The sequence below is a fragment of the Oncorhynchus kisutch genome, linkage group LG9 (genome assembly GCF_002021735.2).
Source record: "Oncorhynchus kisutch isolate 150728-3 linkage group LG9, Okis_V2, whole genome shotgun sequence".
NCBI lineage: Eukaryota > Metazoa > Chordata > Actinopteri > Salmoniformes > Salmonidae > Oncorhynchus > Oncorhynchus kisutch.
Window position 1 is genome coordinate 20,895,777 of NC_034182.2, and position 13,562 is coordinate 20,909,338.

Sequence of the window (13,562 nt, forward strand, 5' to 3'; positions counted from 1 at the left end):
AGGTTTTATCACCCAAAAGACATTGTAAATCTCCTCCCAGAGGCCCATCCTCAGTAGAACACACACAGTAGTTAACAGAATACACTATTCGGTGCAATAAAAGTATTATAACAATCTTGCAATTTTCCACCATAATTTCCAAAGGGTTCATGTACTTTTTCTTGGCACAGTACATTATTTTATAAGAAAGAAATGCTCATCACACAATAACCCATAATGACAAAGCAAAAACTGTTTTTTAGAAACGTTTGCAAATGTATAAAAATGATCCAGAAGAAGATTGGAAGAATGTCATATGGTCCGATGAAACCAAAATATAACTTTTTGGTAAAAACTCAACTCGTCGTGTTTGGAGAAAGAATGCTGAGTTACATCCAAAGAACACCATACCTACTGTGAAGCATGGGGGTGGAAACATCATGCTTTGGGGCTGTTTTTCTGCAAAGGGACCAAGACTACTGATCCGTGTAAAGGAAAGAATGAATGGGGCCATGTATCGTGAGATTTTGAGTGAAAACCTCCTTCCATCAGCAAGGGCATTGAAGATGAAACGTGGCTGGGTCTTTCAGCATAACAATGATCCCGAACACACCGCCCGGGCAACGAAGGAGTGGCTTCGTAAGAAGCATTTCAAGGTCCTGGAGTGGCCTAGCCAGTCTCCAGATCTCAACCCCATAGAAAATCTTTGGAGGGAGTTGAAAGTCCGTGTTGCCCAGCAACAGCCCCAAAACATCACTGCTCTAGAGGAGATCTGCATGGAGGAATGGGACAAAATACCAGCAACAGTGTGTGAAAACCTTGTGAAGACTTACAGAAAACGTTTGACCTCTTTCATTGCCAACAAAGGGTAGAGGACAAAGTATTGAGAAACTTTTGTTATTGACCAAATACTTATTTTCCACCATAATTTGCAAATCAATTCATAGAAAATCCTACAATGTGATTTTCTGGATTTTGTTTTCTCATTTTGTCTGTCATAGTTGAAGTGTACCTATGATGAAAATTACAGGCCTCTCATCTTTTTAAGTGGGAGAACTTGCACAATTGGTGGCTGACTAAATACTTTTTTGCCCCATTGTAAGTATTCAGACCCTTTGCTATGGGACTCAAAAGGTTCATCCCGTTTCCATTGATCATCCTTGAGATGTTTCTACAACTTGATTGAAGTCCACCTGTGGTAAATTCAATTGATTGGACATGATTTGGAAAGGCACACACCTGTCTACATAAGGTCCCACAATTGACAATGCATGTCAGAGCAAGAACTAAGCCATGAGGTCGAAGGAATTGTCCGTAGAGCTCCAGGACAAGATTGTGTCGAGGCATAGAACTGTGTAAGGGTACCAAAGAATTTCTGCAGCATTGATGCTCCCCAAGAACACAGTGGCCTCCATTAGTCTTAAACGGAAGTTGTTTGGAACCACCAAGACTCTTCCTAGAGCTGACTGCCCGGCCAAACTGAGCAATCGGGGGAGAAGGGCCTTGGTCAGGAAGGTGACCAAGAACCCGATTGTCACTCTGACAGAATTCCTCTGTGGAGATGGGATAACCTTCCGGAAGGACAACCATCTCTGCAGCACTCCACCAATCAGGCCTTTATGAAAAAGGCCCATGACAGCGTATACAAGTTTGCGAAAAGGCACCCATACAAGATTCTCTGGTCTGATGAAACAAAGATTGAACTCTTTGGCATGAATGTCAAGCGTCACATCTGGAGGAAACCCCGCACCATCCCTACGGTGAAGCATGGTGGTGGCAGCATCATGCTGTAGGGATGTTTTTCAGTGGCGGCGAGACTAGTCAGGATCGAGGGAAAGATGAACGGAGCAAAGTACAGAGATCCTTGATGAGAGCACTCAGGACTTCAGACTGGGGCGAAGGTTCACCTTCCAACAGGACAACAACCCTAAGCACATAGCCAAGACAACGCAGTAGTGGCTTCGGGACAAGTCTCTGAATGTCCTTGAGTGGCCCGGACTTGAAACCGATCGAACAACTCTGGAGAGACCTGAAAATAGATGTGATGTGACGATCCCCATCCAACCTGACAGAGCTTGAGAGCATCTGCAGAGAAGAATGGGAGAAACAACCCAAATACAGGTGTGCCAAGCTTGTAACGTCATACCCAAGAAGTCTCAAGGCTGTAATCGCTGCTAATGTGCTTCAACAAAGTACTGCGTAAAGGGTCTGAATACTTTATGTAAATGTGATATTTTGGAAAATATTTGTAATACATTTTCTAACATTTCTAAACTGTTATTGTTTTTTCATTATGGGGTGTTGGTTGGTTGTGTGTGTGTAGATTGAGGGGGAAAATAACGACTTCATCAATTTTAGAATAAGGCTGTAACATAACAATGTGGAAAAAGTCTAGTGTTCTGAACCCTTTCCGAATGCACTGTATATACAGTATACCGCCCACACCAAAACGTGGTGTGTAAGTGTTTACTGTAAATATAACCCGAGAGGTGGTAGGGAGGAGATTCCTGTTGGGGTTGTCACAGGAGAGGCTCAATATGGAACCAAGCCGTGTCAACTTGCATTGTTCCAGAGTAGTTATAATGTCGCTATTGCTCTCTCAATTTGTCTCTCCTCTTCAAGGCTTTATTGGCACGGGAAACATGTTTACATTGCCAAAGCAAGTGAAATAGACAAAAAATGAACAATAAACATTACTCTATCTCCGCTCTCACTCGCTCTCTGGGATCACTTCTGCCGATGTTATTTATTGCTTGGATGATTTAAAGACGTGTTGAATACAGCTTTTGAAAAGGTTTTATTTTCTTGCTGTAGTGTTTACATCATGGTTTGTTCTGAGTTTGTGTGGGTACGTGTGCATTGTATATTCTTTGTCATTCTTATATTGCTCGTTTTCTCTCTCCCCCCCCCCCCCCCAAGACAAAGACATAATGTACATATGTCCATTCAGCGGACCTGTCAAAGGAAAAGTCTTCATTACTAACTACAGACTGTACTTCAAGAGTGCAGACGCAGTGAGTAGTACACACACGCGTACACACTCCCAGGGACTACCGCTGGGACAAAACACACACACACACACACACACACACACACACACACACACACATCTGTCTGGTGGTTGCGTCTTGTGTGGCAGACAGATGGGAGGCATCAGAACACCCAGTCAGTCTAACTCTCTAAATAACATGACTGCTATATACTTAACTACTCCTTGTCATTGAACTGTTTGACCAAGAAATCAAAGAGCATATGAGAAATACACAATCACCGATTCCTGTGGCCTTATCGTGGCTTTCTTTCGCAGAATTACAAGAAATGAACATACTTGTTTAGTAAAAGTGTTCACTAGTAAACACCATGTTAAGGTGTGGAACGTTCATTGTATTACAAGAAAAATAAATAGCAGGTCTATTTCGATTCAGCAGGTGGCATAATCTGTCCGCCCACAATTCACCTGTGGGAACATGGCGGCTCAACACCAGACAACAGAAAGAGCTGGCCACTACTATCCGAGAGATTGTTTGTGAGGAGATTACCTCTGCCCTCGACTTCACTCGCCGTGCTCACTTCCAGCTAAAGTGGAAAGTCTGTCGCATTGGCCACGTTCTTCAGAGGTGAGACTCCATGACCTGGAAACGCGAGCTAAGATTAGCGCGAGCTAAACTAAAATAGGCAATCAATTTCCTAAAAGAGAAAACAGAATCACTTAAATCATTCTCGTACATTCAATGTGCGGATCATAGGACTAGAAACTGGTGTGGAAGAGGGCAACCCAACTTCCTTCATGAGAAATATTTTCTATGTCCTCTTCTATTAGGAGAAGCTGGGTCCCGTGCCGGTGATTAACATTGCGCACCAAACGGGTCTTCTCCGCAACGACTCTCGCTGTATGATTGAACGAATCCAAGTCAAACGGCGAATTGTTCGCCTTGCAGCGGAATTGGGGGCTCTGACCTATTAGGAGAAGAGGATTAACATCTACCCAGACCTGAGTGTCGAACTTCTAAAACGGAGGGCAACCTACAATTAGGTGAGATCCCAGCTACACCCGGAAAACTCGCCTTGACATTCCAGAACACGACATACATGTTCTCCACTGCCAAGGAAGCTCGGGACTTATTTTAGAATCACATTAAGACCAACACACAAGGGGACGAGTCGACAGATGGAACCCCATCATGACTGGCTCAATATTCTGGTATGCTATCCATTTATTTTATTGTACCTTTTTATTTAACTAGGCAAGTCAGTGAAGAACAAATTCTTATTTTAAATGACGGCCTAGGAACAGTGGGTTAACTGCCTTGTTTAGGGGCAGAATGACCCATTTTTACCTTGTCGGCTTGGGGATTCGATCTTGCAACCTTTCGGTTACAAGTCCAACGCTCTCACCATTAGGCTACCTGCCGCCCCAGGTAGCCTATCCATGCACCATCACGCAGCCTAGCCTATGATTCTGCCCTCCGCATAAGACAATGATGAGAATAGCCCCTCAAGTGGATAATACTAGGAACATTATTACTGTTGTTGCTGATCATTGGAATGTGTTATTATTGTATTGCCTATGGTCCAGGACATTAACACAGTGTCAACACCACTCCAATTAACGAACAACGGACAATATATTGAGGTGAATCCCTACATGGGCTAAATATGTCAATTATAAGTTGGTAGCTATTCCCCTACTATCTTTCTTTCTTTCTTTCTTCCTTTTGATTGCTTTCCTCCCATTTAGGCTATTGAATTTATCTCCCAGGGAGGACATGGCCTACAGGCAGGGCTCTAAATTAACTTTTGTAATTGATAGCACTGGTGCTCCTAACTTCAAAAGATAAGGAGCACCAGACAATTTAGGAGCACCAGAAAAAAATGACTTAATTCTTAATTGTCATCAGTTGTTACCTTGATGATGTATTCAAAAGTGCAACTGCAAAGATATTTACAATAGTTATTCGTTTTGGACAAACAAATGTAATGTACAAAAACAAAACATTTGATAGTATTCAAAAGTGCAACAGCAAACCTATCCATGTTCTGTTTTTGTATATTACATTTGTTTGGCCAAAACTAATTACCTATGTTAAATAGGTTTGCTTGTGGCGCTTTTGAATACTATTTACATAGGTTATTTGTTTTGTACAAACAAATGTAACCTACAAAACCAAACATTATTGTAATCAAAAGTGCAACAGCAAACATATTTATATTGGTAATGAAAACATAACATTTATTGTATTTAAAAGTGCAACTGTAAACTTTTCTTCATTACTGCATTCAGCTAACATAAAATAATAATACAAAACGATGTAATAATATACATGTTGTAACAAGGCAACATGCTAACTATGAACTGATGCTTGGATAATTAAATACATGTTTATTCTCCTCACAATAACTAATGATTTTTGTTTTTATCTAGAATCAACTTGCTGTTAGGGTAGGAACGTCCCAAGGAACACTGATTGCACTAACCCTCTTCCCGGATAGTCTTTGCGGTGGTGCCAAATTATAATAATGTTTGTGCAGGACAACTCATTTCCATATGTTGGGTTGATAATTTTTATTATTACTTTTATTACTTTTCTGGGAGAGTACATGCATCTGAATTTGGTAAAAAAACATCTCTTTGGCAATGCAGTAAGTGGTGTTAAATGTAATAAATTCTAGCTGTTAGCTTGGCCTGTTGACCGGCTTGGGCTGCCACGTGTTGTTGCCTGTCGAATATGGACTTTGCAATATGGATGTTGCTCCAACCCCTGCCCCGATGTACTTGATGTGCTTTTGGCTTAGCTTGTGTTTTATCAACGACTCAAGTGTTTTTTAGGTTGCTGGACCCAGTAGCAAAATGTGTCTTCCTTGCTGCTATTTCGCCCCACTTTCGATAGTGCTAACAGACCTTTGTTGCTAGTTTTGTCCCTCCTTAGCCACTTGAATTCGCGAACAAACCCTCTCGAAACATGTCAGTATTTTTCTGAAGAGGTGGATCACGTGGTAACGTCTCTGTCATTGTCCTCATCTTCTGGTTGTGCTTGATCATTTCATTTGTTTTTGTTTTTGTTCAAGAAAGCTGAAAATACACCATGATTCATTGTTGTTCTTGCTAGCTAGCTTATGCCAAATAGCTGAAAGAAAGGGGCGGCACAGATCTAAGGGAAAGTTTGCAGGAAAAGGTATTGGTTGTGATTGGTTTAATTAGTTACATTTGTAGCATTATGATTGGTTATGATTTGTAATCAACGTATCAGCCTTTCTTGTATGAGCAGTGAAGAGAAGTGTTGCGGCAAAATATTCTTATGCATTTTTTTGGTCGCGTGGTGCTCCCAAAATAAAAGTACTGGTCATGCAGCAATTGTTTTTGTTGCATCTGTGACCAAATTGGTCGCACTTTAGAGCCCTGCCTACGGGTCACGAGGACTGATTGTGAAGTTCTTGATTATAGACTGCATTTCTTGCACACGCCCTCTTTTTTTGCACATAGTATGGAGCACTTGAAGCCATAATACAAATGGAGGGCAAATGTATGTTTGAGGTCATATATACCATATTGCTAATAATATATTATGACAATGGATTAAGCTAAAAGCTCTTGTTCCTACAGCTATCCTATTTGACTGTTTAGGCTTGCATATCTTTTTGTTATATATTTTTATTTTGTATTTATTACCTACCCTAACTCCTCAAGTCTGCAAACGAAACTGTTTTATGTTCTGCTTCATTTAGTTTTCAATACCTTAAAGGGGTGGTGCATTTTGCATCACCATGTTGATGTGGTCGGTAACACTTTGCTTCTTGAAAGTCCAATATCTTAACTTGACTGCTGACATGCAAAACATTTTAGGACTGTATCACCACGCTAACTACATCCAACACATTTCAGAATCTCCTAAAAGACCCACAAGAGGGTGTTTCAATGTTTAATTGCTACAAAATCCTACATTCTGTGATCAATTTAAAATTGAACTAAATTAATTCATAATGATCAACAAAAATTGTCAATTTTCCGCCAAAGATTGTATTAAAAATAATGAAACTGCATTTGCAGCTGGGTTGATTTAAATCACAATTAAAGCAGAATTGGAAATGTTAACTGTGTTAGTGTAAAAAAAAAAAAAAAAAATTCGATCGGGTAGCTATTACTCTTTCCCAAGTCAAGGCATAACTTAATATATTCATAAGACAGAGCAGAATTTGCCATCCATCGAGTTCAACCATTACTTGCATGGTAGCCTCGTCGAGAACCAGGCTAAATGAGAAGCATGGGTAAGTCCATGGCACAAAATCAGCTAAAAGGGGGTGGGAACCAGGTGACGCCTTGCTACACGTCAAACCAATCAAATGCCTTACTTGGGCAGAGCATCAAAGGTGCTCATTAGATTAGTGTTGTAGGTGCATGAGGTTGGCAGATATTAAAACCCTACCAAAATACACTAGCTTTCAAATGTTCGGGGTCACCTAGAAATTTCCATTAAAATAAGATCAAATAGATCAGAAATACAGTGTAGACGTTAATGTTGTAAATGACTATTGTAGCTGGAAATGGAGGATTTTTTAAAATGGCATATCTACATAGGTGTACAAAGGCCCATTTATCAGCAAACGTCACTCCTGTGTTCCAATGGCACGTTGTGTTAGCTAATCCAAGTTTAGCATTTTACGTTAATTGGTCATTCGAAAACCCTTTTGCAATTATGTTAGCACTGCTGAAAACTGATGTTCTGATTTTAAAGAAGCAATACAACTGGACTTCTTTAGACTAGTTGAGTTTCTGGAGCATCAGCATTTGTGGGTTCGATTACAGACTCAAAATGTCCAGAAACAAATAACTTTCTTCTGAAACTCATCAGTCTATTCTTGTTCTGAGAAATGAAGGCTATTTCATGCGAGAAATTGCCAAGAAACTGAAGATCTCGTACAACGATGTGTACTACATTCACAGACCAGCGCAAGCTGGTTTGAACCAGAATAGAAAGAGGAGTGGGAGGCCCCGGTGCACAACTGAACAACTGAACAAGAGGACAAGGCCAGCATTCCGGAGTTGCCTCCTCACTGTTGACGTTGAGACTGGTGTGTTGCGGGTACTATTTAATGAAGCTGCCAGTTGAGGACTTGTGAGGCGTCTGTTTCTCAAATTAGACACCAATGTACTTGTCCTCTTGCTCAGTTGTGCACCGGGGCCTCCCATTCTTTCTATATAAATAAAAATTTTGCTTTGTCATTATGGGGTATTGTGTGTAGATTGATGAGGAAAAAATGTATTTAATCCATTTTAGAATAAGGCTGTAATGTAACAATAAGTGAAGGGGTCTGAATACCTTTCGAATGCACTGTATAGACTGTAGCTATTGAAATGTGTTGATGGTTTATGTTAATTCTAAATACAACCACTATAACAGACTACATACAGTATGATATACGGCTATGTATGTTTGCTGTGTGTTTTATTTTTAAGATCATTTTTATAGGGATTTTTTACAATTACCAAGGCAGTAGGAAACGAGTGACAGCAAGACAGGGTGACGAACCCAGTTCCTTGGGTAGCACTAATCGCATATGCCTTGATGTCTGGCGCGTTACCGCCAAGTCACGACGTCAGCATTGCTGTGTTAATCTAATATAGAAACCTGTTAAGACCCATGTCACTATCTATAATCCAATGCCTGAGAGTGAACAGGTCCAGCTGCCAGGGATTGAAGCCTTCCTGATAGCCCATCCCCTGGATCCAAGGAAAGACCTTCTCATCTCAGCAGTGCTGGAATAGTATGCACACAGTGTGGTGTTTATACATGGCAACTCACAGTAGCTGCGCTTAATAGCATGCATTACGTGGCTACAGTATGTATGTTTGCTGCATTAATTGAATCACTGATAACTGTTTTGAACCATCAGGGCCAGCTTGACAGTGGCCAGGTTTTAATGTCAGGGATCGAAGCTCTTCCTGACATCCCATCACCTGGATCCGAGGAGAGACCCTCTCAACTGAACGATGATTAAATGTTTTGAATGAAATAACATATAAAATCATGAACTATCTTTTTGGTTGTAATATACAGCTACATTCGGCTGATATTGGACATTCTAGGGAATAAGCATTATTTATTTATTTTTTTAAATTTGTTTCTGTGCTCCTTTTCTAGGCCTATGCACAGACAAATCCATATCCACTTACAATAGACACATTTGACAGCAGCGTAACACCTTGCATCATTTGACTAGAATATTTTTTTAAAGAAGTCTACCACTGGATCAAAATGTTCGCGTCTCAGAAATGTGTTGGTGTAGATCACCTCCCACAACAGGTCTCCATATAAGTCCTTCAATTTCCTAAATCCAAATTTGTTCCAAACACTTGACGACTAACAATATCTCAAGAACGAATTCTAAGAGCTTGTGGGACGTGTCGTTGTGAGACAGTTACCATAATTTGAGCACTACAAATCTGTTAAATGGCACATACTTCACAATTACTCAGATGTAATGGCAAGGAAATCAGATTTCATTCCTTTAGGGCTACTGGATGAAAATGAAATTCATTCAAAAGACATGATGAGGACAATCAATCTACTTAATGAAAATTATGTCCTGTATTCTTCCATAGAAGTAGATGGCAAGAACACTCAAACCCCGCATGGGAAGTTGACATTAACAGGTGATCAGTGGACAAAACAAAATGCAAATGCAGCAATTGGACGTTTGAAAAATGCCCTTGAACCCATGGACAAAGTCGAAGGCTTACTGCCTGCCTTTCAACAGACTTCCACTGCGCAATTAACTTTACCGACCTCTACAAGACAACGTCCAATGGAGAAATTGGAACTTTGTACCAATTAAGGAACATGGTAAACAGAAGAAATGTGACTCAAAGTGCAGTTGGAGACAATTACAGGCCATGTTTTGAATTTTTTTAAAGATGGATCAGATGCCTCCGTCATCACAGCTACGCTCCATTACTTTAGCATGGCTTCAGCGCAGGACACAATACACAGACATAGTCCACCAGAAGATATCAAACATCTGCCACTGAATAACAGAAGTGTTTTGATGCTCAGATGTTTACCATAGTAGACACCTATGTCATGAACGATGACACAGGTTTCCACCGCCAGCTTAGTGGAGAAAAGCCAAACGCAGGACAGACAACCACAGATGCTGACCTGTCACTATCGTGGATTTAGCCATCCGGCCTTCCGAAGTCAGAAGGAACTGAGTCACCATCAGCAAAAAGAACACAAGATATCAGTTGCCTATAATCTAGCTAAAATTGAAGCCAGATCTAAAAGAAACACAGACGACACAGTTGATGCACTTTTCAGTTATCACTGTGGCCTGTGTGTATACATTCTATACATGAGGGTGATGGAGAGAACCTGCAGGCTGTGGAAATTCAAAACGCTGCATTTTAGGCAAGCCGAGAGAAGAAAACACAGCCTGGAGGGTCTGAAACGGCAGTTTGATCTAGCCTCATAAAGCCCCAGCGTGTCTCAAAGACTCCGGTGGAACGGCACAGTGAATACAGGTGGTGGATCAGAAAACAACATAGCATTACACTTGAACTGCGAACACCATGTGTGCCACACAAAAGACATCATGCAACATCAAGGGGCCCGTGTCAAGTCTGACATTGCACAGAAAGTCAGCAGGACCATTGGAGAGCAGACAGACCTCATGCATCAATATGATAAAGACTTTGAGCTGAAGGCAGAGTGTGGAAAGCACTCAATCTCAAGTAGATCTGAGGACATCGACCATATAGTAAGTGTGCTTCTTTATTGGAAGTTGTTTCCTTTGACACCTGGCAGGTTTTATTTACCCAGGCTTCCAGAACTTCCAAATGAAGCTGTTGCACAAATTGGACTATGAGGAACTATAGTTGTGGATCAACAACCACAAACTGAGCTTACACTGTGAGAAGAAACAACTGTCTGTGCCTCTGCCTGCGTGCCAAATGAGCAAACATTTTGACAGTTGATTTCAGCTACAGTGTTGACCCTAGAATGGAAATAATCTTAAACGCCGCAATTAGAGAAGTAATGTAGGAAAGAGGAAAGAAGATGTAGTACTGAAACCAATGACAATGTAGACTCAACCTGTGTTTTTATACCGTTACATTCTTCGGTGCATTTATTTGTATAATTATTTAAACAGAAAATATTATACAGAGCCTTCAAGGTATTCATACTCCTTGATTTATTCCTCATTTTGTTGTGTTACAACCTGAATTTAAAATGGATTCAAAATAGATTTTTTTTCACACAATATCCCATTATAGCAATGTGAAACCATGTATTTAACATCTTGACCATGTTCTGTTATAATCTCCACCCGGCACAGCCAGAAGAGGACTGGCCACCCCACATAGCCTGGTTCCTCTCTAGGTTTCTTCCTAGGTATTGGCCTTTCTAGGGAGTTTTTCCTAGCCACCGTGCTTCTCCACCTGCATTGCTTGCTGTTTGGGGTTTTAGGCTGGGTTTCTGTACAGCACTTTGAGATATCAGCTGATGTACGAAGGGCTATATAAATAAATTTGATTTGATTTGATTTATAAACGTTTTCTAATTTATTTAATTTGAAAATGAAATACAGATATCTAATTTACAGAAGCATTCACACCCCTGAGTCAATACTTTGTACAAGCACCTTTTGGCAGCGATTACAGCTGTGAGTCTTTCTGGGTAAGTCTCTAAGAGCTTTGCATACCTGGATTGTACAATATTTGACCATTACTTTTTTTTTTTTATCTTCAAGCTCTGCCAAACTGTTTGTTGTTCATTGCTAGACTGCCATGTTCAAGTCTTGCCATAGATTGTCAAGAAGATTTAAGTCAACACGGTAACTAGGCTACTCAGGAGCATTCAATGTTATCTTCAACTCCAGTGTATGTTTGGCTTTGTGTTTTAGGTGATTGTCCTGCTGAAAGGTGAATTAGTCTCCCAGTGTCTGTTGGAAAGCAGCCTAGAACAGGTTTCCTCTAGGATTTTGTCTGTGCTTATAGCTCTATTTTGTTTATTTTATCCTAAAAAACTCCCTAGTCCTTGCCAATGACACCCATAACATGATGCAGCCACCACCATGCTTGAAAATATGGGGAGTGGTATTTTTTATTACATTTTTGTTATTTAACCTTTTATTTAACTAGTACTCAGTGATGGGTTGTGTTGGATTTACCCCAAACATAACTCTTTGTATTCAGGACAAAAAAATAATTATATATATATTATATTTAAATGTTACTGAAGTGCCTTGTTGCAAACAGGATGGATGTTTTTGGAATATTTTTATTCTGTACAGGTTTCCTTTTCACTCTGTCATTTAGGTTAGTATTGTTGAGTAACAACATTGCTGATCCATCCTCCAGTTCTCATACCACAACCATTAAACACCAGCTTCAAAGATATTTCACATCGGTTTAGATGGTACAATGATTGAATGACTGCTGGTTTTGTCACATATACTGAAATTAGGCGAACAATTTCGAATTTTTGAAACCAGGAAATGGAAGAGCGGTTTCTGCATAATGCGCATTTTAATCCATTTTAAAATCAGTCTGTAACACAACAAAATGTGAAAAAAGTAAAAGGGTGTGAATACTTTCTGAAGGTACTGTATGTACATTTTCTTTACCATTTAATTTGTATAATGACTTACTTACAATATTATGTACTGTTAACATTTTCCCTGCTGTTGCTGTCTTAAACCTTAAATAGGAAGACGTTTTATGGGCTGTGATGTGTACACTAATGCAAGAACAGTATCACAAATGCTATAGCCTAGCCTTTTATCAATTCTCTATGCCAACTCTGGAGGGGAAAGTGCACACCTTTTATACTTGGAAAGTTGTGTCAAGTTTATAGTAGTACACTTTTTTACGTATTTCAGCAAATAAAGGCAACTAAAAGTTAATTTACAATAAAGTCACACAATCCACTGAGCATGAATGTTTTCAAATATGGATGATGTATTGAAGTCGAGTGAAGGAGAAAAGGGAGATCTAAAAATGCACTTTATGAACAAGTAACTATGGGTGACGGGTCACATCTTTGCCCACTAAATACACTGCTCAAAAAAATTAATGGAACACTAAAATAACACATCCTAGATCTGAATGAATTAAATATTCTTATTAAATACTTTTTTCTTTACATAGTTGAATGTGCTGACAACAAAATCACACACAAATGACCAATGGAAATCAAATGTATCAACCCATGGAGGTCTGGATTTGGAGTCACACTCAAAATTTAAAGTGGAAAACCACACTACAGGCTGATCCAACTTTGATGTAATGTCCTTAAAACAAGTCAAAATGAGGCTCAGTAGTGTGTGTGGCCTCCACGTGCCTGTATGACCTCCCTACAATACCTGGGCATGCTCCTGAAGCATCCGCCAACTCCTGGACAGTCTGTGGTGCAACGTGGCGTTGGTGGATGGAGCGAGACATGATGTCCCAGATGTGCTCAATTGGATTCAGGTCTGGGGAACGGGTGGGCCAGTCCATAGCATCGATGCCTTCCTCTTGCAGGAACTGCTGACACAGTCCAGCCACATGAGGTCTAGCATTGTCTTGCATTAGGAGGAACCCAGGG

At 40.2% G+C, this 13,562-nt stretch overlaps 1 protein-coding gene across 4 annotated transcripts in view; it reads left to right on the forward strand.

The window, feature by feature from the left end:
• The window catches only part of LOC109896872 (myotubularin), a 62,785-nt gene that overhangs the window by 15,242 nt on the left and 33,981 nt on the right, over positions 1-13,562 (forward strand). For all 4 annotated transcript variants that reach the window (XM_020491295.2, XM_031832089.1, XM_020491293.2 and 1 more), the window contains one exon: positions 2,899-2,993. In XM_020491295.2, the coding sequence (XP_020346884.2) occupies positions 2,899-2,993 (95 nt within the window). The remainder of the gene's footprint in view (positions 1-2,898; positions 2,994-13,562) is intronic.